This window comes from Mytilus galloprovincialis, chromosome 3 (assembly GCF_965363235.1).
Source record: "Mytilus galloprovincialis chromosome 3, xbMytGall1.hap1.1, whole genome shotgun sequence".
NCBI lineage: Eukaryota > Metazoa > Mollusca > Bivalvia > Mytilida > Mytilidae > Mytilus > Mytilus galloprovincialis.
The window spans coordinates 38,687,542-38,714,758 of NC_134840.1; the positions used below are offsets into that span (position 1 = coordinate 38,687,542).

At 31.4% G+C, this 27,217-nt stretch overlaps 1 protein-coding gene across 2 annotated transcripts in view; it reads right to left on the minus strand.

The window, feature by feature from the left end:
• Nucleotides 1-4,330: 4,330 nt before the first annotated feature.
• LOC143066408 (QRFP-like peptide receptor) overlaps nucleotides 4,331-27,217 on the minus strand; it is an 84,531-nt gene continuing 61,644 nt past the window's right edge. For both annotated transcript variants that reach the window (XM_076239344.1, XM_076239345.1), the window contains 2 exons: nucleotides 7,136-7,526; nucleotides 4,331-5,242 (listed from right to left, as the gene is read on the minus strand). In XM_076239344.1, the coding sequence (XP_076095459.1) occupies nucleotides 4,517-5,242; nucleotides 7,136-7,526 (1,117 nt within the window). In that variant the 3' untranslated portion in view covers nucleotides 4,331-4,516. The remainder of the gene's footprint in view (nucleotides 5,243-7,135; nucleotides 7,527-27,217) is intronic.

The window sequence follows — 27,217 nt, forward strand, 5'->3', positions numbered from 1 at the left end:
ATGGTTGTTTGGTCAATAGTGATTTTTAGTAATAAATTTCACAATGGTTTTGAAGTATTGATTCTGTGTACTGACGTTGTTTATCATCTTAATACGTATTATAGTGTTCGTTTATTTGTCTTCATTAATATTACTGTTACTGTTTGGTCTGTTTTGGTTGATATCCATTTTTAGTGGCTCTGTACTTATGCATCCCGTCATTGTGTTGTTTGTATTATCTTTTATTTTTGCTTTGTGTTTGTGACATTTATTGTTTCCTTGATACATATGACGTGGCTCTGTACTTAATTATTCCGCTATTCTGTTATTGTTCTATTATAAGTTTTGAATTGGGGTCATTCATAATTGCTAATGCTTTGCCTACATGCCCTTTTGCTTTTAAACAATATGACGTTCCTTATCTTAGAAGAAATACGCATTAAGCATAGTTGTAGACGAAAAGCGCGTCTGGTGCAAATACAAAATTTAAATCCTGGTATCTATGATGAATTTAAATTTAAGTAAGCGGCAAGAAGTAAATTTAAACTTATAATTTACATCCTGCAGAGGATATGCCTAAAAGAGCAATGACTGTATTCTTTTCATACTTTTAACAGCAGAATTATTATTTTAACTCTACTTGTGTGACGTTTCAATTATCATATGCCTTTCTGAGCTTCTCTGTAAATATACTATGTTTGTTTTTATTGTGATTAAGATACTTGTACTTGTACATACTGTCATTAAGTTATTGTTAACGATATTCTCGTATGTTTTGTCTTTCGTTTTTGCTAATGTGCTTTGTCTATATGCCTTTTTTGAGTTACTTCTATACTTATACCTATACATCCCGGTATTATGCTACTCTCAAACATGTTTGTATGCTTGTCTTTCATTTTTGCTATGTGATTTGTCTGCATGACTTTTTATGTTTATTTGATGTGTATATGACGTGCCTCTGTACTTATACATCCGGTTGTTGTACTATGGTAAATTTTTGTAGTTATGTCTTTAATTTTTGCTAATACGCTTGATCTATATGCCTTTTTGTGATTCTTTGATACATATTTGTTTTGTTTTAGTGGTTAAGATTAGAACACAATGTTGACTGCTTTACCCCTATTTTTGACATTTTCACCTTTTATGTCTGTTTGTTTTGTTAACGCATCGCTGACAATATAATGGAATTTGATGCCATACAGGAGAGATGTTTAACTAGCTATAAAACAAGGTTCAAGCCACCATTTTCTACACAAGAAATTGCCTGCACCAGGTTAGGAATATAACAAGTATCCAATCGTTTGATGTGCTTTTGATTTGTCATTTGATAAGAGACTTTTCGTTATGGATTTTCCTCGGAGTTTAGTATTTTTGTGATTTTACTTTTTTCTGTTTTTCAGATGTTTTAAGCAACTACGCATATTATATTTGGCGTATGTTGCGTTTAAAAGGTATACATGTCTGTGTTCCGTAGTTTCTCTTACCTTGCCCTTATTTACATGGAGCATCGATACTGTTAACTGTATGTTAAATCATCATTTACATACTTTCAACACGAGTTCAATCATGATAAGAAAAGCAGCCGATATATTTAAGCGTGTGTTTTATTTCTCAAAATGAATTTGCATCTTGGTTTTAAAAGTGAAGCTAAAAAGGTGAACTGAATTTTGATGTTGTTAGTACATGAGTGTGAATCCTGAACAGACCAAAATGTCATCATTTTTATCATGTATTACAAGACTGTTCTTGTATCTCTTTAAGGTAGCACTACAGTCTAACAGTGATTTTTTTTAAGATTTTTTTTTATCACATAATTTTAAAATAAGTATTATTCTGCACAGTTTGTAAAAATCCAAAAATCATTATCATATCACAACAGGGAGTAAATTGATAATGAAATTATGTAAATAAAGGCACATGGTAATTAATCTAAAAATATAGGCATTTAGGAGGGGCTAATATGTCAATCATCTGTTGATGCCAGTGTCCAGCTGTTAATCACTGACCAGAAGAAAAATAGTGTGGTCGTATCTCATTGTATCATGTGTATTGCAACAAAAGTAATTTATATAATTTTGAAGTAAACAGTGAAAAGGGAAAGTTATTAAAAAGGAGAAAATCTAAAGGGAAAAAAATCTTACTAAAATGAACAAAACTATATATATAAGGATAAGAGTGTGAAAGTATCTTTGAAAGCCTCTGACAAACTTTAAACATTTAAGGTTCTTACTACAAACAAGAAGTCTATGTCTCTGAATCTGTCTTTTGTTAGGAGTTTCAGGCACTTAAACCAATTTTAAGTTTATGTGAAATTTTTAAATTCCATAAAACTGAAGAATCATGTGAGGTAGTCTATTTCCAGCAAGGGATCATGATCTTGATCTTTTTGGAACATGTCTTTTATCGCACAATTTTAATAATTTTTAATATATTTCTTTTTAAAATACAAATGAAATCATTCTTTATAGTGAATATAATAATGTTAAAAATTGTTTATATGCAGCTGGTCGTTCCTATTATTCTCTTATCTTAGACTGTCTGGAGAGAGGCGGAGTTTTGTCTATATTAATATATACAATATATATACAATACCGTGTCCCAGTTTTTGGATAATTTGTTTCTAAATGAATTTATAGTTGTCCAAAGATGAAAGGCGAAATGAGGTTTGGTACCCAGCAGTTAAATCAATATATCTTCTTACTGGAGGCATATATAAAAAATCTAAGACACGGTTTTTGTCGAGCCTGCAACTTTTGTTGCAGAAAGCTCGACATAGGGATAGTGATCCGGCGGCGGCGGCTACGGCGGCGGCGGCGGTGTTAGCTAACTTCTTAAAAGCTTTATATTTTAGAAGGTGGAAGACCTGGATGCTTCATACTTTGTATATAGATGCCTCATGTTACGAAGTTTCCGTCAGTCACATGTCCAATGTCCTTGACCTCATTTTCATGGTTCAGTGACCACTTGAAAAAAAAGTTCAGATTTTTTGTAATGTTGAATTCTTTCTTATTATAAGTAATAGGATAACTATATTTGATATGTGCGTACCTTGCAAGGTCCTCATGTCTGTCAGACAGTTTTCACTTGACCTCGACCTCATTTCATGGATCAGTGAACAAGGTTAAGTTTTGGTGGTCAAGTCCATATCTCAGATACTACAAGCAATAGGGCTAGTATATTCGGTGTATGGAAAGACTGTAAGGTGTACATGTCCAACTGGCAGGTGTCATCTGACCTTGACTTCATTTTCATGGTTCAGTGGTTATAGTTAATTTTTTGTGTTTTGGTCTGTTTTTCTCATACTATATGCAATAGGTCTACTATATTTCTTGTATGGAATGATTGTAAGGTGCACCTATCTAGCGGGCAGATGTCATGTGACCTTGACCTCATTTTCATGGTTCAGTGGTCAAGGTTAAGTTTTTGAGTTTAGGTCTTTTTATCTAATTCTATATGCCATAGGTCATCTATATTTGGTGTATGGAAATATTTTATGATCTTTATGTCAGTCGCGCAGGTTTTATTTGACTGTGACCTCATTTTCACGGTTCATTGCACAGTGTTAAGTTTTTGTGTTTTGGTCTATTTTTCTTAAACTATAAGTTATAGGTCAACTATATATGTTGTATAGAAGCATTGTTAGCTGTACATGTCTGCCTGGCATGGTTCATCTGACCTTGACCTCATTTTCAAGGTTCATTGGTCTTTGTTTAGTTATCTTGGTTAATGTTAAGTTTATGTGGCAGTTGTATTAAAGCTTAGCTTTATACTTAGGACTATCAACATAATATCAATGGTTAGTATAGAAGGCGAGACATTTCAGCGTGTGCACTCTTGTGTTTATAGTGTATATATATGGTTGATTAAAGCGATGAAAACAAATTTTCACTACCATTTGACCTGATTGTGTCATTTTCATCCGAGTTGGAAGACCACTTTTTTGGCAATTAAGAAGCTATAATTTGAGATTTATCATACCAAAAATTAATTTATTTACAGATTAAGAAGAATTAATATTTCATCTCTATAATGAGCTAAAGATTTTAAAAATCCATTGAGTAGTTTTTGAGAAATTAATCATTAAAGACTGTTGGTTGGAGTCAGAAAATTCTGACTGTAGTGCTACCTTAAGATAACACATTAGTTTGCACGCGCAGTAAGAATTAAGGTATAGCTAAATAGAGACGGTTTTTATTTATTATTATTTCATCCCTGCGACTTGAACTAATCAGTACCGTATTTGGTAATACTGTTTAAAGTTTTCACATGTTTTTTTTTATTCTGAATATTAATATTGTACAAGTCAGACCAACAAGGTATTATATTAAAAGGCGGATATAACTATGTCTCATCCCTGCTTTAATAAATAATACTTTATGATTGAATACAACAATCTTTACACAAAATAAATAATAAGGATGTTCCTGTTAAATTATTAATTTGATATGTTTTAACTCTAAATAATCTGTCTTCAGTCCAGAATATCCTATCACAGATTAATTCCAGGGACCAATTACACGTTATGAAATGGATTTAATCATGAAAATGAATCAACAGAGTCTTTACCATGATACGAACATCCATTTGTGGTAATTGGTGATTTCCTAGAGCCTTTTTGTAACATGGTAGGATTGTCATCTGTCGAGAATGTGTTAATGCCGGACAAAGAATCAGAATCTGGAATGTCGATATGGTTAGGTTTGAACCTGACATGACATTGTTTAGGATTTGCTACAATATTGTCATCACCGTTACATTGTAATGACAGGCATGTTTCTTTTGAGTTTCCTGTTCCGTTTTTAGTCAATCGACTGTTCGATCGACAACTTGAATTTCCATCACTACTACTACTCCGTGAAGGTGTAGCTTTAACTTGAAGTTTGTAACGAGGAAATTTGGAATCGGATCGCAACGGTTCTGCTTCGGGATCCGTAAATGATGACGCATGAGTAGTGATAGCTGTTGAACGTCTTTGTGACATACTTCCTCTATAAAACAGTCGCTGTCTGCAATAGTAGTTGCAGAATACTTTTCCAAGAGTTCGCCGGAAACTTTTTCTAAACTTTTCACTCATAGCCGTGTAAATGAATGGATTTACGCAACTGTTGATGAATCCGAACAGATGTGTCATCAGCATTGTAAAAAGAAACTGCTCCTCTCGTAAGAAACTTGATTCTTGAAGCTGACTTATGATGCTAACAAAATATTGTGGCGACCAAGCTACGATAAAGGCTACTGCCACTACAATAACCATTCTTGCTACCTGTAATCAAAACCCAACTGTGAATAAATGAAAATCATACTTCGAATAAATAAAAATAATATTCTGAAAAAGTAAAAATCATATTTTGAATAAATAAATAATAAAAAAAAAAAAAAAACACTTATAATAAGTTTAATCAAATTTTCGAAAACAAAAGAAGATTATAAAAAGTACCCTTCTACGATTATAACAGTGGTAGAAAGGTCCTTTTTTTTTTCTTTCTTTTTTTGTTTTGTTTATAAATTTCACTATAAGATGCTACACAATACACACTCTACTATTGGCTATCATAATGGCAGATATTAAAGGAAATGTAGTAGTAATACATCGACAGATATAGGCCAATAAGGCATAACTATCTCACCAAATAACTAGCTTTCTGAAAATTGTTTTTAATAGTTTAACAGACTACTTCTATGTGTAAAGCCATGGTTAAAACGTCCAAAATCAGAAATACATTGAATAGTTTACATTGATCAGGCTTCTATGCCTACCATTTATGTAGCATAGTTAAACACTCAGCGACAAATATCCCTACTTAAACGTCCACCTCAATAGTACTTGACTCATACGATCGAGAAAATTGTTATCGTAAATACATAACTTGTAGATATATGGAAAAGTGAATAGCGTTGACAGCGAAGAATGACAATTCAATCAAACCAATGTTTACTCACGAGCCGAATAAAATACAATTGTTTCTTATTATTGTCGCTGAGACAATTAATTTGTACGTACTTCACGGAATGCTTATATTGGAATATATTGCTTTCTTTCATAAATAATTCTTAAGCTTTCAAAAATGACACACCTACACTTGCTTTCCAAAAACGTTGATTTCTGTTTATGTGCAATTGTAACAGTAAGCACGGATAGTCCTGTACGATTTTAGGAAGCGATAAATACTAGTATATCCTATAAAAAAAATTATAAAGACCTAGATTTATTTTTTTGTTTCCCAAAAATTTAAAGAGTAACAGTAAAGAGTATATATTATCTTTGGTGCTTCAAAACAGTTTAAAAATACATAACATTGTAATAATAAACATAAACACTGATCTCCTGTTTGCGGCATTATTTTACAAAGATAATTTTGTTTAACAATTTTAATTATTTCTCACCTATGGGTGATCTCTTTTTCAATCAAAAATATATTTGAAATGTTTCATTTTTTTCAAATAGCACTGAATAATATTATTTGTTTCGTAATGCTAAGGAAGCATTGTTTGTTACTTCGTAGATTGACTTTGTTTAACCTAATGAACCTGAAGTGTGATCTCGTTATTAGACAATACACATATTGCCACATCTCTAAAACATACAAATAAAGCATTGTTATAAAAGAGGGACGAAAGGGGATTCTGGTTTATTAAAGGCGCAAGGATGTTTTACCCTTTCAGAACTGCTCAAATCATTTCCGGTGTGGATGAGAGTTCATATTGCTAATCTGGTTTAGTTAAACGTGTTCCTTATTTGTATTCTAGATTTGTCTCGCATGTTATGATCTGCCTATATTAATTTGTTGATGTATTCTTTGGGTTTATATGTAAAAGTGCTGTAAACCTTCTAACAAAAAACATTGAACTTATTAAAGAACAGTGAAGGAGGTGAATTGCAGACTTAAGCAATAAAATAATTCACTTAATGACCATCTTATAGCAGTCTCAAAGGTCTGAGTGGACGAGTTTTTATAATCTGACAACTCTAACTATACGCTTTAAGGATGCAGTTAAACATGTTTACATTATATATCAAGGAATAAATTGTTCAAACGAGGAAGCAACTTTTAGTTCTTAAAATATTTAATTCCACATATTGTTTTGTCGTTTATAACGTCATGATTGTACAATTTGAACTCATTATAAACAGTACATGTTTTTAATAATATCTCACCTTGCGTTTATTTACTTCGTTTCTCCGTTTAGAATCACGTCTTCGAAGATGGGTATTCTCAATCACAATAGGTCGAAGCAAGCACATGGCTATTTTTGTACAAGTTCCAATTATTATCATCATGGGTAAGAAATACATAATGACGAATAAAAGAATAAAGAAAACTCTCCTAAATGTTCCCGTGTTGCCGTCTAATTCGTCAAACCTATCTGAGCATATCTGGCGGGAAATCATACCATAATCACTGGAAATTGTAAATACATAATTTTTACAATAAAGATAAGGTGATGCCACACATATTGGAATGACCCATGTAACTGCAATAATTTTCTTTGTTCTTGACTTGCTGTTAACCTTCATGGCGGATAATGGGTGTACAATAGCATAATATCTGGAAAATAAAAATCATTTTCTAAAATTTTTTTATTTAATCTACTTCATAACTTCATAAAATTTACATAAACGAAAATATTTGCCAGATGAATTTTCAAATAACCATACTTATTCCAACTGATTTTAATATATGCTGTTACAAGTATATCACTATACCATACATGTAGTTGTTATAACAAAAAATAAGACTAGCGACTTGGTGGTGATAGGTTTTGACAAATGGTGTATAAATTCAGCGCTTATGGTCTAGACAAGTTAATCATTAAACTCAACAAAACATGTTGAATAGATTATGCTGTGCTGGGTTTAGACAAGAAGTGGATAAATTCTGTGGTAATGGGTCTAGACAAATGGTGAACAAATTTTACGGTGATCGTAAATATTCGAAACTAAGATGCCGGTTTTAGGCACCTACACGAATGAATGCTGGGAGAGACAAGTTGTTTATAAGTATTCCAATCTCAACTTTTGGCTTAATCATTATAATATAAAAAAAATACAATATTTTTAAATCCGCTGAAAAATCGTGTTTTAGGGAGTATTTTAGTAAATATCAAACTGGACTAAGTGAAGTTATAAACTTCAATGAAATTTAAATTAATGTACCAGTAATACGTGTTACCATGATAACCAAATCTTGACACATAACAAGGGAATGAAAATTATATAAATCTATAGACATAGGAAGATGTGGTGTGAGTGCCAACGCGACAACTCTCCATCCAAGTAACAATTTATAAAAGTAAACCATTAAAGGTTAAAGTATGGCCTTCAACACGGAGCATTGGCTCACACCGAACAGCAAGCTATAAAAGGCCCCAAAAAAATTATAGTGTAAAACCAATCGAACGGGAAAACCAACGGTCTAATTTATATAAAAACGAGAAACACTTATGAACAACACAAGTGAAACTGCGAGCTACTGCTCACTGATGATACCCCCGCCGCAAGTGGATAATATTAATAGTGTAAAAATATGCAAGTGTTCGGTAAACAGGAAGTTGTCAAGTGATGAATCTGAAAACGCATCACACGGTATAGCTGACTTATATAAATCCTGAAACCAAATTTCAGAAATCCTTGTATTGTAGTTCCTGAGAAAAATGTGACGAAAATTTTTAACTTGGCTATCATGTGTAAAATCATACAAGTGTTCGGTAAACAGGAAGTTGTCGAGTGATGAATCTGAAAACGCATCACACGGTATAGCTGACTTATATAAATCCTGAAACCAAATTTCAGAAATCCTTGTATTGTAGTTGCTGAGAAAAATGTGACGAAAATTTTCAACTTGGCTATCATGTGTAAAATCATACAAGTGTTCGGTAAACAGGAAGTTGTCAAGTGATGAATCTGAAAACGCATCACACGGTATGGCTATCATATATAAATGTTGATACCAAATTACAGAAAGGGTGGATGTGTAGTTCCGGAGAAAAATGTGACGAAAATTTTCAACTTGGCTATTATGTGTAAAATCATACAAGTGTTCGGTAAACAGGAAGTTGTCAAGTGATGAATCTGAAAACGCATCACACGGTATGGCTAACATATATAAATGTTGATACCAAATTACAGAAAGGGTGGATGTGTAGTTCCTGAGAAAAATGTGACGAAAGTTTCATGGGACGGACTGACTGACGGACGGACTGACGGACTGACGGACGGACGGACTGACGGACAGACAGAGGTAAAACAGTATACCCCCCCTTTTTTAAAGCGGGGGTATAATAAACAGACAACAACCACTAAACATTAGATTCCTATGCATGTTTATGAAATATCCATGATGGATAATTGATAATAAATAAAGACTATAAACGATGAATTTAAACGAATAATAACGTCGATGCGTGTTTGACATTTGTGTTAAATTTGCTTTGGGATAGATGAATTTGTTACTGTATGCCATTGTTTTTTTTCTATTACATGGTAATATTTGTATGATTTCTCTTCCTATAGATTAGTATCATTACTGTTGATATTTGTCTGAAGATATTTGATCCTATCGTCTATTGGAAATCAAGTCTGTCAGAACAATTATTTTTCGTCTGTTCCCACATGATATAATACCCTTTTGTAATAAATGTTACTTGAAGTATTTCAACACGTAATGGAATGTACAAAATTTGGTGTAAGCAATCAAAATATGATGAACGTTGAAGTTTAATCATTATCTTTATGAAAACGAAATCAGTTTCTCAACAATAAATGAACAAATTTTCATTTCATCCGACATTTCAAGTCGTACTTTACGTGGATTTCAGACCGTCTCATCCACAGCTGATGTTTCGTCATTATCTGCCGAATTATTCATTCAAGGTTTTGTATTTACATAAACAACACGATGGGTGATACATGTGGAGCAGGATTTCTTACCCTTCCAGAGCATCTGATATTATGCCCAGTTTTTGGTGGGATTCGTGTTGCTCCGTCTTTAGTTTTCTATATTGTGTTTTGTGTGCAATAATAATTGTCTGCCTGTTGGTTCTTTATTGTTTATGGCGTAGTCAGTTTATTTTCGACTAATGAGTTTGAATGTTCCTATTGTATGTTTTAACCTCTCCTTTAGAGTTAGTAGTATGTAATGCCGTTGTTGAATGAATTTAAATGAATTTATCCGTATAATGTTGGTTAGCCGCCATGTTGACTTTCAACCAACATTTTTTTTACAATTATAACTGTACTGAATGTGTGAAAATTAGTTAAGTCAAATATCAAAAAATTCTGCAAAATTGTATTACTATAGTTTTTCTAGGTTTAAACCGAAAAATGCGTGTACAGAAATATTAAGATTCCAAGGGAACAAAGCGCCTAAAATGATTTTTATCGATGAAAACAGAGGCTGACGACCTGCGAAAATAAATGATCAATTTTAGGCTGAACCGACCTTTATTATGGCTTTATGTAAAAATATACTTCACATTCGAAATGATCTCTGGCATACTAAGGAATGAGAACTACGCTTATGTCTGAGACTATCTGTGAAACACGGATATCTCAATTAAAGAATCGATCATCTCTTCACAACAACAAAAAAATCCTATATTTGAATGATTACAAGACAAATATGGAATGCTTGACAATAAATTAGTTTTATGATATGGTATGCTGTCAGTTTAATATAGTTGATTTAATTTAAACGTTTGTTCGATCGGTTGATTGTTCCAATATAAATATTTCTAAGTATGGTCTAGAAGTAGCGCGCTTGCCTCACGTGCGGAAAGTCGTGTAGATAATCCCCAACCAGGCCAAAGTCGTTTCCATTGAGCACGAGGCATTTAGGAGTATGACTAAAGACTGATCTGCTCATAGTCAGAAAAATGAGTCGAAATAAGGTGATAAGTTTTCCTGCGAACTGTTTTCGTCTGAACTAGCACAATAAAGTCCGACTTAGCGTAACAGACTACTACATAGCAGGCTTCATATTCATATTGCATTAATATTTTCTCGCCCTTAGTATGCATTTTGTTTGCCACTGAACATTTAATAGAAATATAAAATACTAGGAGGAAGGTTCTGCAGCAAATTTACTTGGATAAAGGTCGAAAATTTAGATTTGCATTTAATAGGATAGTGTTTTGAAAAAAAGACAGACGTTTCAACTTTAGTGTTCAGTGGCAAATTATGCATGCACATTCAGGACGAAAACAAACATATCTTATTCCTAAACATGAACTTCATTTATATATAGGATACATATTTATTTTGTAGAAACTACCATTCGAATTGTTATAGATGCTTGTTTCAGTCTGTTTATGAAATTGAATTCGATTATATATATTCACATGATGCACGTTTGAATATGAACGTTACACTAGGATTAATCAAATTTATATAGAAATATTACCTAAATTCAATTATAGATTAAATCAGTTTATAACTGCTATCAATCACCAGTACTGCCAACTTGACAGAATTTAGAGTACAACGGTTTAGGATTATTTTTATAACTGAAATGTAACTTTCATGCCATTTAATTTCCATTTCGTTAATATTAGTTTTCTGCATTTGTTTGGTTTGTTGTTCAGAATAATAGAATTTCAATGCAATAATTATAAAACAACATGAAAACCTATGCATGTTATCCGATATTAACCGTTTCACGGGGTATAGTTTCGACAACGAAAGTCTGATTTAGTGTAATTTTATTATATGTAATTTAATATATCTATAGCCTTCTCTTTACTTCTTTAAATAAAATACGGAAACTGATACAAAATGCATTAACTTATTAATGAATTTGAATTCATCATTGTCTCCAATGCATTTCAAAAGACGTTTGAATAACAGGTTTGTGCTGTTGTTGGAAAGTGTTTCTAAATGGGGTTCGGAGAATTCGAGTGTCACCATCCACCACAAGAAATATAAAAAAAAAACGAAAATGAAAGTCAAACAGAAAGGCCAAATGGGAAACATATTAACATGCTTTATTCTTAGAGAACATCATTTATTCATTAGTTTTTATTGGCTTTGAACTAGATTTCAGAATCTGCAAGTGTTATTATTTCGGTGCTTTGTGCCTGTCAATCAGAACATGAACTAGACTGTTTGAGACATGCTGCAATTAGTTTCATTTATGCCATATTGCATGATGAAAACTACCACAGAAAAATGTCGAATTCAAACTAAGCTATAATAATATATTTTAATAGACGCAAAATTTAAAATAAGCTATTATTCAAATAAAATGAAGTACTAGAGTGCTAGATCCTTTAAACACTTACATGCATCACTAAATTTCTTGTTTGTCATATTGCATGATAAAGACTACTACAACTTAGACGAATGCATACCAAGCAACATTTTCTAAATGGACGCAAAATGTAAAAGCAGCGTTAATTCAAGTAAACGCGATGTTTGCTCTACACATAGAAAGTAAAATCACGTTCATACTAAACACATTAACTTAATTTGTCAAGGATGCCTATATCAGTGGACAGATAATTGCGATTCAAGTTTATCCGAATGAATCCTAATTAAATGAACTATGCTGCTACAATCTCGCCGGGATTTACGCACACGATTGTATTCAGTTCAGCTTAGTGGTTATATAACTTTTTGAGATATAATTAATTTCATGTTGATTTTCTTCATTAACGTATGTTTCACAAAATAAATATCATTTAATTGGGTTGAATGTGTTCTCTCAAGAAAAAAAATCCAAACTATGGAATATTGTAATTAATGTCTCAGCTCAGTCAAGTGAATTAAGACATATAAATGATAAATGGTCTGTTTGGTTACGAAAATAACAAATGTTATTGAACTTAATGTTTGCGTAGTATAAAACACATCTATGGGATATACATGTTAATCAAATCTAGTAAAGAAAAATCCATTATCTGAGAGTTGAAATTTGTTATTTTATTGACAAATTTGGAATATTGAAATGCATGCTTTAAATATCTAATATGAAACTTCGAATCTTGACTCACATATTTAGGTTTCAGTAATAATATAGATAGTTAAAAACGACTTTTTTTGTCAGACTATGTTTACGTGCTCTCTAAAAGTAGCCGGAAAAAAATCTAAAAAATGCGATTAATAAGTACACGTGGAATTTTGCTACATTATGCAAGGACATTTTAAACACGAGATATAACAAACGAACGTTATAATATGTATAAAACCTTATGTTGACAGAAGTTTGCAGATTTACATTTGTCTAGTTTTACAGTCTGGTCACGAAATTTGTAATTCGTATGCCAATCATAAGTGTCCTCTTCTATTTACTCGATGACGTATCTGATCTCAAGAGAAGATATTATATAGATAACACAATCCTTCTAGAGTCATGTTATTTTACTTAATTTTACCTAAATATTTATTCGTACTTTCATTTGATATTTTATAATAAACACTATTTGTTGTTACTGAATTATCGAAATAAAACAACCGTGTAATGATCTATTTTCTCCCGTTTTAGTTTCTTACAACATTGCCAACAATAGTATACAATGTACGTGTGATCACAAATAAGTCATTTTCGTTATTCTATCGTTGAAGTATACAACACATGATAATTTAAACTCTGGAAAAATAGCTTTGGAAATCATCTTATAAAATGCATGAAATAGGGAAATGAGGGGTAAACACGTGCAATTCGATAGTACAGATACACAAAAACATGAAACCTGAATAAATAACATATAAAAGGCAACATTCAGTCTTCAATAATAAACAGTGTCCGATGTATAATATATCAGGCGCTTACTAAACTGTCACAATTATATACAATTTGTATTCAAATTAGTTACTATAACAAAGTTTTCAAATCAAAATGTAATTCCAAAAGTTAATAAAAACTTTCAAATGACATAATTCGGGTGGCTACAAAACCTTATGGTTTGTCATATATCAGTAGTGTCTATTTTTCAATAGTATTGAATAGTATATGTTTGCCTGATGTCTACATACTGCTTGCATTTAATTCATAACCATAACAACTGACAAAATGTCTTTTACTTTGGAATCTTTTCATCATTATTTCGATATTAAATAGAACTAAAAGAATTTGAAAATGAATTACACAATTTTTCTAGATTTGCCTTCATCTTAAACTCTTAAACATTAAAAGCATTTGAAAGCCAGGGATGCGTAACCATTAACGCTGCAATGCTAGGACCTATATGAACAAAAAGGATCTTAAAACAATAGCCAATCTAATTAAGGTTAAATTTGCTGGAGGCGTTAAAAGGATTGAGGTATACCACTATGCTTTTGGGTTTACCCAGCAAAGATACGATTAACTTAAGGATAAACTTACTAGGTAAGGTTTTGGAATTTGTGTTAGATGTTCGGAATCCTTGGGTTTTTTTACCATACGATACATGGTAAGATATTTTGCCCCATTACACCCATTTATCTTTGTATATAAAACTAAATAGATCATTTAAAGGTCATTTGCCAAAATTTAATCAGATTCTTGATTTTTTTCATTTCATCTAAGACCAAAATAATACCAATGCAAGTATAAGGTAGAAGTCCGAGTCAGACTTTACCAGCATTATTCTATAAATCAAATATCTCGAAAAGAAGCTCCATGACCTATCAATATTTTTTGTTTATATTGTTTAACTAAAATAAATGCTCTTCCGACTAAATGTATCAATTTAAATTCTTGATTTTTTAAAATTTCACCGAAGTAAAACGTATTGAATACTCCATTATGGTCGAACTAACTTTCTTGGTAGATGTGATGTACAGGTTGTCAAAAAGTTGTAGAAACGTGTTGGTTTAGATCTATTTGTTTTCAGTTAACATGTTAAAATAAATATTCCATTTTAAGCATGGTGATTTCATCTTAAATCCAAACGGTCAACATCACCAGCAAGCATTTAATTATCAATTCACTGTAAAAAGTCCATTAGTTTGTTTTTCTCTTTTTCTTGTCTAGAAAAGTGACATAATGTGAAATGTCGTGTGAAGAGGGAGGCAATTTACAATTTGAAATTATTCTGGCTACGGAATTAAATCAGCCTATTTACAGTTAGCGGCAAACGCTTATTAAAATTGTTATCGATAAAGATTGAAGCTACAAAACGAATGATTTACAGAAAATATAATTGACAAACTATCCCTGCGGAATAACATTACTTACACAAAACGCATATTAGGAAAAAAAACATATGTGTAGGCTTTAAACCACTAAATCTTGTTCGTTCCTTTGTTGTTTCTTGAAAGTAAATGGGCCAACTGTGTATTATAGAATGTTTGAATGTTAATATTAATAAAGGACTTTCAACGTTCTTTAGTATCCATAAAAAAATATATGATAATTTCTTGTTATACTCTGCCCGTTCGCTTGATAATTTTGTTTAAATATGATACATGGTTGTAGTCACTGTATGTTTAATGTTTATTGAAGGCTGGTACATTTTGCATATATATGTTCGTCTACAAGGATGTCTTTGGCTGTAAAAGACTATGAAGTTGGACGGTAATCAAGTTCATCAGCTTTGAGTCTTGAAGTTATTATTATTATTCATGCATGTAGTGTAAAACGTCAAAACATCAGTGATTCTTAATAAATATTTACCGCTTTGTCAACGTGATAGCGGCGTAACGAGTACAAATAAAACCATTTGTATATGTGTTATTAGTACATTAGTTGGCTGATTGCAGAATAAATGACTTTTATTGAAAAATAAGGTTGTTTAAATTGATTTACATACTTTGTTATTGACGATCTTGCATTAACGGATGCACTATAGACAACAATTTAAAAACAGACAAGTCAAGTAACACTGTTATATTGAATAACTTATGCTGTCGCGGGTAAAACTGCATTTCACGGCAACCGTCGAAATCAATTCCAAAATGAGGGTGATAACTCTCAATTTCATGTACTAAACAAGTATTCCCCAATCTAAAAACAATATATGGTATATGCATCTTCAATATAGGGGCATTATTATTTTTCAAAGTTTGTAAATTACCTCTATGAATAATTCTGTTCTGTTTCCAACCAGATGTATGAGTTCTAATAGTTTATAATACAAAAAAGGTGAATGATGGTGCTACTGACATAAAGATAAACTAAAGTCTTTGGAAATATTCATATGTATGCGACTGATTTATAAACGTAGATAGACGGAACCAACCAGTACACAGAATGTTAGAATGAATTAGACAACAACCCTGAAAAAGCAGATATCAAGATATTGACTCAGTCAGCGATTACAAGCTCTTGGTTGCCTCAAGTTTTATGTTCAGTAGGTGTAAAGAACGGTAAACATCCCCATGAGACGGCTATATCTAAAACTTACACAATGAAGAAATATAAGTAACTGTAATTTTTCATTGACAAGTTCTCGTATTTTATTGATAAAAGGTCAATCCCAATTAGTAATCAACAAGTACTCAAAGAATCACGCTAAATACATCAAATTCCTTTGATCTTTCTTGAATAAATCCTTATGGCTTCAGTAATTGTATACACACCATTTCTATATAGTTTGTTAGATTTATTTGTATTGCCGTATATTTGTAAAGAAAACTTAATCTGATTAGAGATAATATTTTTATGACACAATCAGTTTTAAAATGACTAAACGAATCCTGCTTTATGAACATTGATTCAAAATAAAATCATATGATAAAGTTTTGATCTAACAGAGAAAAGAAGAAGTTTGTAGTGATCGAGAAGACATTTACAACACAATCTGAGATTTAATTGGTTTTTGCACGGATGATATTAGCCGATTTACAGCTCGTGTATATCTTTAAATGGCACAAGGTCTTAACCTCTATAATTATCCGTAAACATTTGTCTTGTGGTCTTCTCATACTTTTCTATTATACACTGGCGTACTAAATTATAATCCTGGTACCTTTGATAACTATTGAAGGTGGACTAAGCAAAAGCGACTATGCATAACATATTAACATAGAGCGGAAACGACTAGTATATAAATTAGTTACGAAGATCTCAAGATAGAAATCACTGAAACGACGAGTACATTAATTTAGTTACAACGTCTCAAGATGGATATGATATCGCTTAAGGTGGTACCCAACACTTTCACTAAAATTAATTTGGCTCGTTTAATTTTCATCAAATTTTGTCAAAGTATTTACTTTGACACTTTAACAAAATTTAAAATTTTTTAAAAATTTGAACCAACCGTTTTGTCAGAAAAATTACACTGGTTATATAGCAATTTGACAAACACCAATTTTGATCATTGAGAAGCTTAAATATTCCCTTTACAACACAACGTAATTAAAACGTTTAGCTGACTTTACAGAGTTATCTCCCTGTAGTGTTAGGTACCACCTTAAACGACAATTACAATTTCCGCTGATGTTTTGTTGCAGGCGACTAGAGATAATTTGCTTGCTTGCTTATAGGTCATGGTTTGAATATTTACATAACATAATTAACTTTTTTTTTACATCTCGAAAATTGTATCATTTCAACTAAAAACTAAATCCTGGAATATGTTATAATGCTATAAAATCATAACAGAGATCTTCTAGCATTTAAAAAAAAAGCCTTGTTCATATTTTTATACCGGAACATGTGTTAATCTTGAAATCAAAACATCACAGTTGTAACGAAGTGTTACCTTTTACAAACGTTATGAATTATCTTGGATTCTTCGATATTTCATTATAGCTTCATTTATATAAAGAAAGTTGGGGAACTCACGGTTACTATGAAGTTACTTTTATTATTTTTTAAAATGATTCAGGTGAGATTTAATTATATTAGTGTGTATAATGTCTAACTATTGACTTGCATCAAAAGTAGATACAAGAATACAATAAAAAAAAATGGCGAAGACTCCGAAAGACAGATAAAGTCGCAGTCTACCAACACTTCAGATAAGTACGTCGTAAAGCAGAACCTTGACCTTTTACTCGTTCATTTCATTTCTGTGTTAACGCTCGCTTCTCAAAATTTATTGGTTTTAGACTCGATCAATGAGTATTTGTTAACTTATTCTCATCTTGAATACGCTCGAATAATTGGTGCGTTATATCTTAACACAACTATACGTGCGTGTATACAATTCCTTCCAGAAAAGGCTAGCATAATCTCAATATCTAAACGTTGTCTTTATCAATTTGTATTGTCTATTTTGTTTTCATTATACCGATACATCTTTGTCAAATTATTTTTTTTCTAATAAGATTTAAGGTAATATACACAATTGTATATGTTTGTGTTTTTGTATGTGTGTGTGTTTATTTAGTTCATATCTCGGACGAGAATAGAATATAATGGAAGCAAAACACGTACGACATCAAACAGTTTCGTTATTATTATCATCCGTCTACCGCAGTGAAATCGAAAGTGGTCAAATCAGTTAGTCTTATTCAAAATCTTGTGGCTAATTTATATAAGAAGTAGCATGGAATACGTTTTTGTAAATTTTTAGATTTTACGATATAAAATGTCCTTAGTTCCCAAATTTATGCGTCAGTGACAGCATTCAAATGCCAATATAACCGCGAAAGTAAAGACAGTAAACAAAAATTCATCCCTTTATAAATGACTGTAAAATACCATTTAGTATCAGAAAAATCAAAGCATTGGAATATATTTCAAATAAAATAGATTTTTTCATAACTGGTAAATGCACATTTTCGTCATAAAACCTTTCAATCAATTATAATACGTTCTTTTCCGATTAAACTGTTGACCAATGTCATATGCTATGCTATAGGACATTTTGAGATGCAAAACATTTATTGATGTAGTATTTAAGAGTAAGACGTACGTATTCGTCGCTGGCGGGTTGCAATTATATTTATCTCAATTTTAAAATATTTATATCATTGTACATGTGCGTTTTACTTGTCACTGCTGCTAAATAAGCAGCAGAGATAAATCCCATCGCGTCACTTCCTGACAGATCATTCTGCAAGATAATGGTAAACAACAAATACCTTTAGGCTTTTCACGATGTAATTAATGTATCGGGAGATACAAAAAAAAAACTGATTTTAATATTTACATCCTACGTACTGACAGTTCTGATATTTCAATTTGATAGTATCTGGGAGAAATAGTTTAATTAATGAGAAATTTACAACTTAATTACATTGTCAGTTGAAAAAAAGCAACCGCTGATTCTATTTGATTGAAACTTTTACTTTACGTTGTGTTCTATGAGTCGTGTTTTACTTCACTCACTCTTGTTTATATATAATATAGAATGAAATTCAAAACAGTGTGGCTGTGGCCATTGATTGACACATTAAATTCATCCATTGACTGGGACAATTTAGGTGAACGTTTGTATGTAACGACCACTGCTCACTATGTACTTTTTAAAGACATTTAAACTATGGGGTCACCAAAGGTTCTCAACACCTTAATAAAGTAATTCGATAAATTAATCAGAAATAACACGATGTTTTGATTTATATCAATTATATAAGTCAAAACATAAAGGTTATTCCTGATTAATTTTTCGAATTATTTTATAATTAAGAAACCTTTGGTGACCCCACAGTTTAAATGTCTATCGTAGGTACGTCGTGAACAGTGGTCGTTACAGACAAACGTTCACGTAAATTATCCCAGTCAATGGATGAATTTAATGTGTCAATCAATGGCCACAGCCACACTGTTTTGAATTTCATTCTAAAGAGTAAATGAGTAAACGTCGACAGAATTTAGAAAGAATCCAACCGTAAACCAAAGACAATAATTATTTAGAAGTATATACATGGTTTCCATCAGAGAAATGGCCTTATTGTTTTCTATGTTAAATTCTTAATTTCAAGCATTCATTGCTCTTTTGTCTTAAGGAGATACCAAATGCTTTGACTTAAATAGATTTGACTCGTTTAATTTTCATAAAGTTTTGACAAAAGATGAACATTGACTTGATTAACTAAAACATGAAAATTTCTAGAAATTTGAACCGCTCAATTTACAGGAATAAAAATTGAAAACAACACGTTTAATAATTTATTGCGTCCGAAGCGCTTTTCTGGATTTACCTTCATCAGGAACGCTCTAAGCCAAACATTTGAAATCCAAAGATGTATAAGTACCGAAACCGTTGATGAGCTATATATCAAAAATATCTTAAATAAATAGTGAATAAATTAGTTGGCTATATAGCAGTTTGACAAACACTAATTTTGGTCGTTGAAAAGCGTGATTTCTCTAAACTAACAGTATGTGATTAAAACACTCAGCTGGTTTTTAAGAGTTTACTCCCTTAGGTGTTCTGTACCCACTTAAGTTCAAATAAAATAACAATCATTTCAATTCAAGCACTACCTTAGTTTGTATTGTGCTGAAAAAAAACCAATATACCTTTAATTGCATACAAGAGCGTACTTTACACCCAACTTAGTAAATACCCAAAACAGGTACTTCAGATCTGAGAAACGGTGACACTCTCCTTTTAAAATTTCGTGCCTTTTTTCATAATTAAAATAAAATGATTACTCTTTCAGCTTTCATTTGATAACAAAATATAGTATTACTGCATATGTTGTTAGTTTCCCCAATGTGTAGGAACTATTTTGTATTGTACTACTTTCAAGTCAAAGGGGCTAATTGATTTCGTAAACGCATCAAATATATTCGTCAAATCTCTGAGACCTTATAATATCGTTCGTTAGGGGACGCCAATTTTATATTCGGGGGGGGGGGGGGTCCAGGAGGATTTGTTTTTGATGGGTTATTTATTTTTGTAAACTAAGAGGACAGACAATATACCTCAAGTTAAATAAAAACAATTTTCAGACATTTCAAGTATATTTAAATAGTATTTATACTTTTATTATTTAAAAAAATTGGGAAGTGTTTCCCGATTTTTTTGGGGGAAAAAAATGCATTTATGAAGAATCTGGTACCATCTCATACTTTCATAATTTATTTAAATTATTTTGACAATAATCGGTTTTAAATTATTAAAAACTGCATGAAGTAAATGAGTTTGCCAGAGCGTATTTTACACCCAACTTAGTAAATACCCAAAACAGGTACTTCAGATCTGAGAAACGGTGACACTCTCCTTTTAAAATTTCGTGCCTTTTTTCATAATTAAAATAAAATGATTACTCTTTCAGCTTTCATTTGATAACAAAATATTATTAGTTAGGGGACGACCATTTGATATTCGGGGGGGGGGGGGGGGGGATTTGTTTTTGATGGGTTATTTATTTTTGTAAATTAAGAGGACAGGTTATTCATTTTCTGCACTATTGAAGCAAGATTTTTCATTTTCATTAAAGCAAGGGACTGATTATTTATTTTCACAACTATATTTATGATATTCGAAAACATATAATTTTCAATGATTTGTTTATTATAAATTATACATGTATAGTCAAGTCAGTATGTGCCATTTAATCAGAATTGATCATCATCCTCTGCTAAAATGAATCTTTTATATTCCCAACTGCATATACATGCATTGCATACATACATACTATTAAAGTTTGGTTGTAACTAGCCTCTTTTAAAAGTATTGGCAAACATATTTTTTTGAAGGGTTTTGGAGCCACTGAAGACCCAAGAAACTATAGAACAAATGATGCAAAATCATGCTTTCTGGGTGTTCCGAAGAACCTTACTTAATCAGAAAGAGCAAGTTTTGTTTTAATAATTTTTTGACAATATTTTGGTCTTAAAGAAATATGTATAAATTTAGTGTAAGACTTAAGTTTCTAGGGACAACATCAAAAGACCAATGTGCATGATAAAGCAAAAATGGAATTCAAATAGTTAAGTGTGTGGCTGCTGTTTTTTTTTTAAAACTCATAATCAAGTTCATAACAAAATTACTAGATTACAAAAGGAATGCAACACTAACAGAATACAGAAGGGCAATCAATGAACAAAAGACAAATAAATATTAAGAAACATTGATCCCGAAAAATCAGGGCTACGTCTGAGGGAAAACAGAACTTGCTTATTGTAAGGCACTCGCCGTGAACACAATTTGATATGGAGACAAGCGTTTGGTTTTGAAAATTCCTACATGAGGCACTTGCCTCAATGTAGTTACGGCCCTGTTATAATAAAAGTGAGGTAAGGTTTCCTGAGAGAGACAATATACCTCAAGTTAAATGAAAACAATTTTCAGACATTTCAAGTATATTTAAATAATATTTATACTTTTATTATTTAAAAAAAATGGGAAGTGTTTCCCGATTTTTTTTGGGAAAAAAAGGCATTTATGAAGAATCTGGTACCATCTCATACTTTCGATTAGACCTACTGAGATATTTATTTTCAATACATTGCAAGTCAGGTAATTTATTTTCAAACTGCCACAGAACAAACCATTTATTTTTGTGATTATCAAGGATGAGTTATTTATTTTCAAAATCCTCCTGCCCCCACCCCAGAATATCAAATGGTCGTCCCCTTATATAGCTATAGCTATTTTTGGACCTAATGCATTAGGAGCCTTTTTTCAGAAGCAGAAGGATATATACAGTATGGACCTAATTAATGTGCCCGATATGTTTGAAGCATCAATCAATCTTCAAGCATCTGCAGTCCAAGACATTCACAGCAGAATGTCTGATTGATAGAATGACACTAATAATATAGTGCTTGGTTTTCTTTCGAATCTTCGAATTTATTTAAATTATTTTGACAATAATCGGTTTTAAATTATTAAAAACTGCATGAAGTAAATGAGTTTGCGTGGGTTTCGCATTGTCTATTTCTTCTAAGGGAATTAAAACATACAGTTTTCTATCCACAAATAGCTTTCTGTCTACAGTTTAAATAAAATTGCGTAATATTATCATAACAACAAGAAGGAAGGACGTCGTACGTGTATAATTAGTCAAAAAGGTCTTCACTGCAATCGAATTTGCAAGTTTATTTCTGAAAATTTTCGTGTTTGTTGGTTGATAAAATTCGGTCACAGCAAACTGGTAATATCTTAGTGGTAACTTTGCATACTGACCATAATCAATGAATACACAATTGATGGATTGGTATTTGCTTTACGTCACAGCCGCTGCGGAGCACAACACACACCAATAAATTGTGTTTGTATATAATACTCAAACTAATACATGTTGGGATGTGGTCAGTTACACGTTAAGTATAGGGTCTTAAAGCTTCTTTTTTTCATTTAAGGTTAACACTTCAGCATAACCACCATCGCACTTCGGCAAAGCTTATCATCGAGAGAGCGTCACAATGTCACCATCGCACTTCAGCGTGAAATAAAACACACAACAAAGAGTTTTCCTTAAAAATGTAGTTAGGTAAAATGTTATAATCTAGAATTAAAAGTTGCTATGCAAGTCACAGGAGCATTTTTAAAGAATCAAAATAAGTAAAAAAAAAAAAAGAAAAAAAAATAGGTTGTACGGAACTCTTTTTGCGTTATTTGATTTTTTAACGACGGGTAACAGCTGACTCGGACTTTAACTTTATACATGTTCAACATTAAAATCATTTGGGTCTCAAATCATAAGAAAAAAATAGAATCTGCCAAAATGTTGGTAATGACCTTTTTATAAGCTATCGAAGTTTTATATGAAAAGGAAAACATGTGATTGGTATGGGGCAAAGTATTTATTTATGAATCGTAGAAAAACCCCAAAGAAGTCTGAACATCTGACAAAAATTTATAAAACTGACCTGATCACATCCTTAATATTCATAAAACTGACATGATCACATCCTTAATATTCATAAAACTGACCTGATCACATCCTTAATATTCATAAAACTGACCTGATCACATCCTTAATATTCATAAAACTGACCTGATCACATCCTTAATACTCATAAAATGAAACGGACCTGGTCAAATAACTTGTTTTATGGTGTGTTTTTTTATTTACGTTTTGCCAATCTATCTCCTGATCAAGATTATTAAGGTTAAAATATTTCAAATATATATTAACCCTTCTTTATTTCATAGCGCCAAACCAAGTGAGGAAGATCGTCAGTTGTCGTATGTCATTATCTGAGTTTCTTTAGTTATTTGGACAATCATTGTGTGTTGCTTTTATTTCATCTGCAATAGTTTTAACTTTGATGATCTATGATGATTTGAAATATTGTATAATACCTGTCGTCTATTGTCGAATTTGTTTGTTGTCCCCTAACTTATTTTGACGTTGTGTTGTTGTCTCATCGACGTATGCACCAGATCTCCTTCTATTTATTTTATATAAATATATAATATGATATTTTACTGCACACACGCATCTCCAGTCGAGTAATTATTTTCATTCATACTTTCTCTCAAGTTATTTCTAAGATATTGTGCTTAATTTCTTAAGTAGTCATAATGAAAAGTTTAATCCCATGTAGTTTTATTTTAATGGATTTGAACTTCATATGATTAGAATTACTGTTATTATTTTTGAAAGACTATGAGATAATTTGAGTAAATTCTTGTTTAATCAGACGTTGTTGCTTAAATGGCATAAGCCATGGATGTCGGTCGAAGCAAGATTTTCAGACACAGAAGCCGTGAATTTAAGCGATAAACCAAATTTTACTCTAATGAAAATAAACTTAAATACCAAATTGCACAACGTGAAGCTATTAAACTTAAAACAAATGCTATGAAACGTTACAGAGAATGTCAGAAGTAAGACGTTTAAACCTACTTTTAAGGAATTCGGGCTATTATGTAAACGAATTCTAGGATTCTATCATAACCGATATTTGATAATACAAAAATATGTCGGACGCGTCCGCATAAAGGTTGAATATTTTAAAGACTATGTATGTTTTTCAAAGAATATAATAGTTAGATCTGTGAAATATTTAATGTTCATCCTACATGTGATATGAAACATGACGAAGAATTGAGATCCTGGGGTTCCTACTAATGGTTAATTAACCAAAAATACTCGACTTTAAGTGGTTTAAATAATACAATATAAAATAGATGTTCTTTCAATGTACAAATGTGTCACTAAATTGTAGAAACTTTCTTTCAGTCCTATTAATGTCTTTCCGTTTATGTTTGTAAAAAACATAAGATGTTTGTATCGGGATTGATGTTGGTAATTAACAAGCAAGATAGCATTGAATTTAGTTCCATTGCACTTTTATCTTCATTCCGGAAATGGCTTTAGCATATTGGCTTTGAAAAGACTATATGTAAACTCCATAGGAAGTTTCTTGTTTATCTTTAATCTATCGTTTCAAACAAGCCGATTTCACCTTAATTTATTGGTAGACACTAAATCAATTGATGGTAGCGATGGTGTTTGCATTGTATGTCAAAAAAGTATTTGACAAAAGTCTGGCAAGACGGCTTACTATTTAAGCTTTAACAAAATTGTATTTGAGATAGTATTTGTTTCAGTTTAATTTTCCATATTTATCTCAAAAGGTTGTTATAAATGGTAATTACGAAATTGATTTTTAGCCGAAGATTTGATTTGTTCCTCACATTATGTTTTATATATTATGAAAAGTATCAATGCCATAATGCAGGTATCAATATTGAAATTAAGTCGTTCATTCCTAATACAAAATTGTTGAAATCACAAGTATCCAAGAAAACAAAGTATCTTGGTAATATAATCATTCGGTCTATGCAATAACAAGTAAAATACAACGCAGATACAAAACAAAATATATAATATCTAGAAATGTATCATGAGATTTGTGTAAACCCTATCTTTTCACGTTTAACTTAAAATCTTTGATAATGAATTGACTATAGAAAACAAATAAAAATTAAGCATAGAAAATAATGCGTGCAACAGTTCTATTTTGACATATTAACATTATTTTTTGAAGATGTCATGCTGATAGCTCAAATGCACTACGACCAATTATTACAAGAGTTTATGGGATTTTTTTAGTTCAAACAAAGATTTTTTTTGAAAAAGCAGAGTCAGAGTTTGATCAGTGTGAGAACAACAGTGAATATTGTTATAAATCAATTGGCGTGACTGTTGTAAATGAAAATTCAGCGATCAAACTTCGACGCAAAATTGAACTTTTTGTTGTCTTAAGATAACGTAAATGTTATGAAGGATTGGGATGTTTTTGTTAAATGACAATTGCCCTTGGTTAACAAGTCAGTACGAAACTGACACTCTCTGACATTTCTAACTTTTCTCATCGATCCCACTCTAATTTTAGTTATATTCTCAATTTTCAAAGTAAGGACATAATTATTATTGTGCTTTTATCATTTGTTTTTAATTAATACCTCGCATCTTCAAAACAGCTTAGAGTGATATTTTCATACAAATCGAGTTTTTTTATATTCGAAACGATTTTTCTCTAAAAGATTGGAATCAATTAAAATGAAAAACATTGTTGTTTATTAAATAATGATTGAACTAATATAAGATAATGTGTTATTTTGAACGCAACTTTTACAAAATTCTATCATACTCACGGGGTTTAACCGCTAAACTTTACATGTCGGAAGTTGTACGTTCTGAAGCGACGAACAACAGTAAGCTTAAGAGGAAAATATACAATTTAATATTGAAAATAATTCTTATGTTTGTCAATATTTTATACACATTCAAAGTACTGAAGTACTGAACATCAGGTGACAGCTAGCTATGTTGGATAATGAATAAATAACAGGTGGCAATATACCTGCCAGACTATTAGTTATCTTGGTGTAATCAGGGGTGTACAGAATTTTACACCGTTGTTGAAAATTCATACACCCTGAGGCGCAGCCGAATGGGTGTATGAATTTTCAACAACGGTGTAAAATTTCGTACACCCCTGATTACACCAAGATAACGAATTTATTTCTTATGAACAATTCCTATACTCATTTTGAAACCAGGACGTAAAATTGTAAAAATGGTAATGAAAAACTTCCAGCGTAATATATTATTTCAATGTCCATGTTGCTGCACATTGTCAAATACTTTTTACTTTATTTTTGGAAAAATTCTGAAAATTTTTGTGTTCTTTTGAGTTTACAAAAAAAAAAAAAAAAATATTTTTAAAAAAAATTTTTTTTTTTAGCATTTTCTTATTATTTTTTTTCTAAATTTTTAATTTTTTTCTATATTTTTTGAAAATTTAATTTTTTATTTTTTTTTTGGCAAAATTTAATTTTTTAAAAAATTTTGGCAAAATTTTATTTATCCCCGGGTGAACAAGGGTGGGGTGCTATTTACACCGGGGTAGTCAACCAATCAGATTGCAGTATTTTTGCTGCATAAGAAATAAAGATCTGTACACCCCCGCTATTGTTGGGTTGTGTTTTCGAGATTTTCGTACGCAACATAATT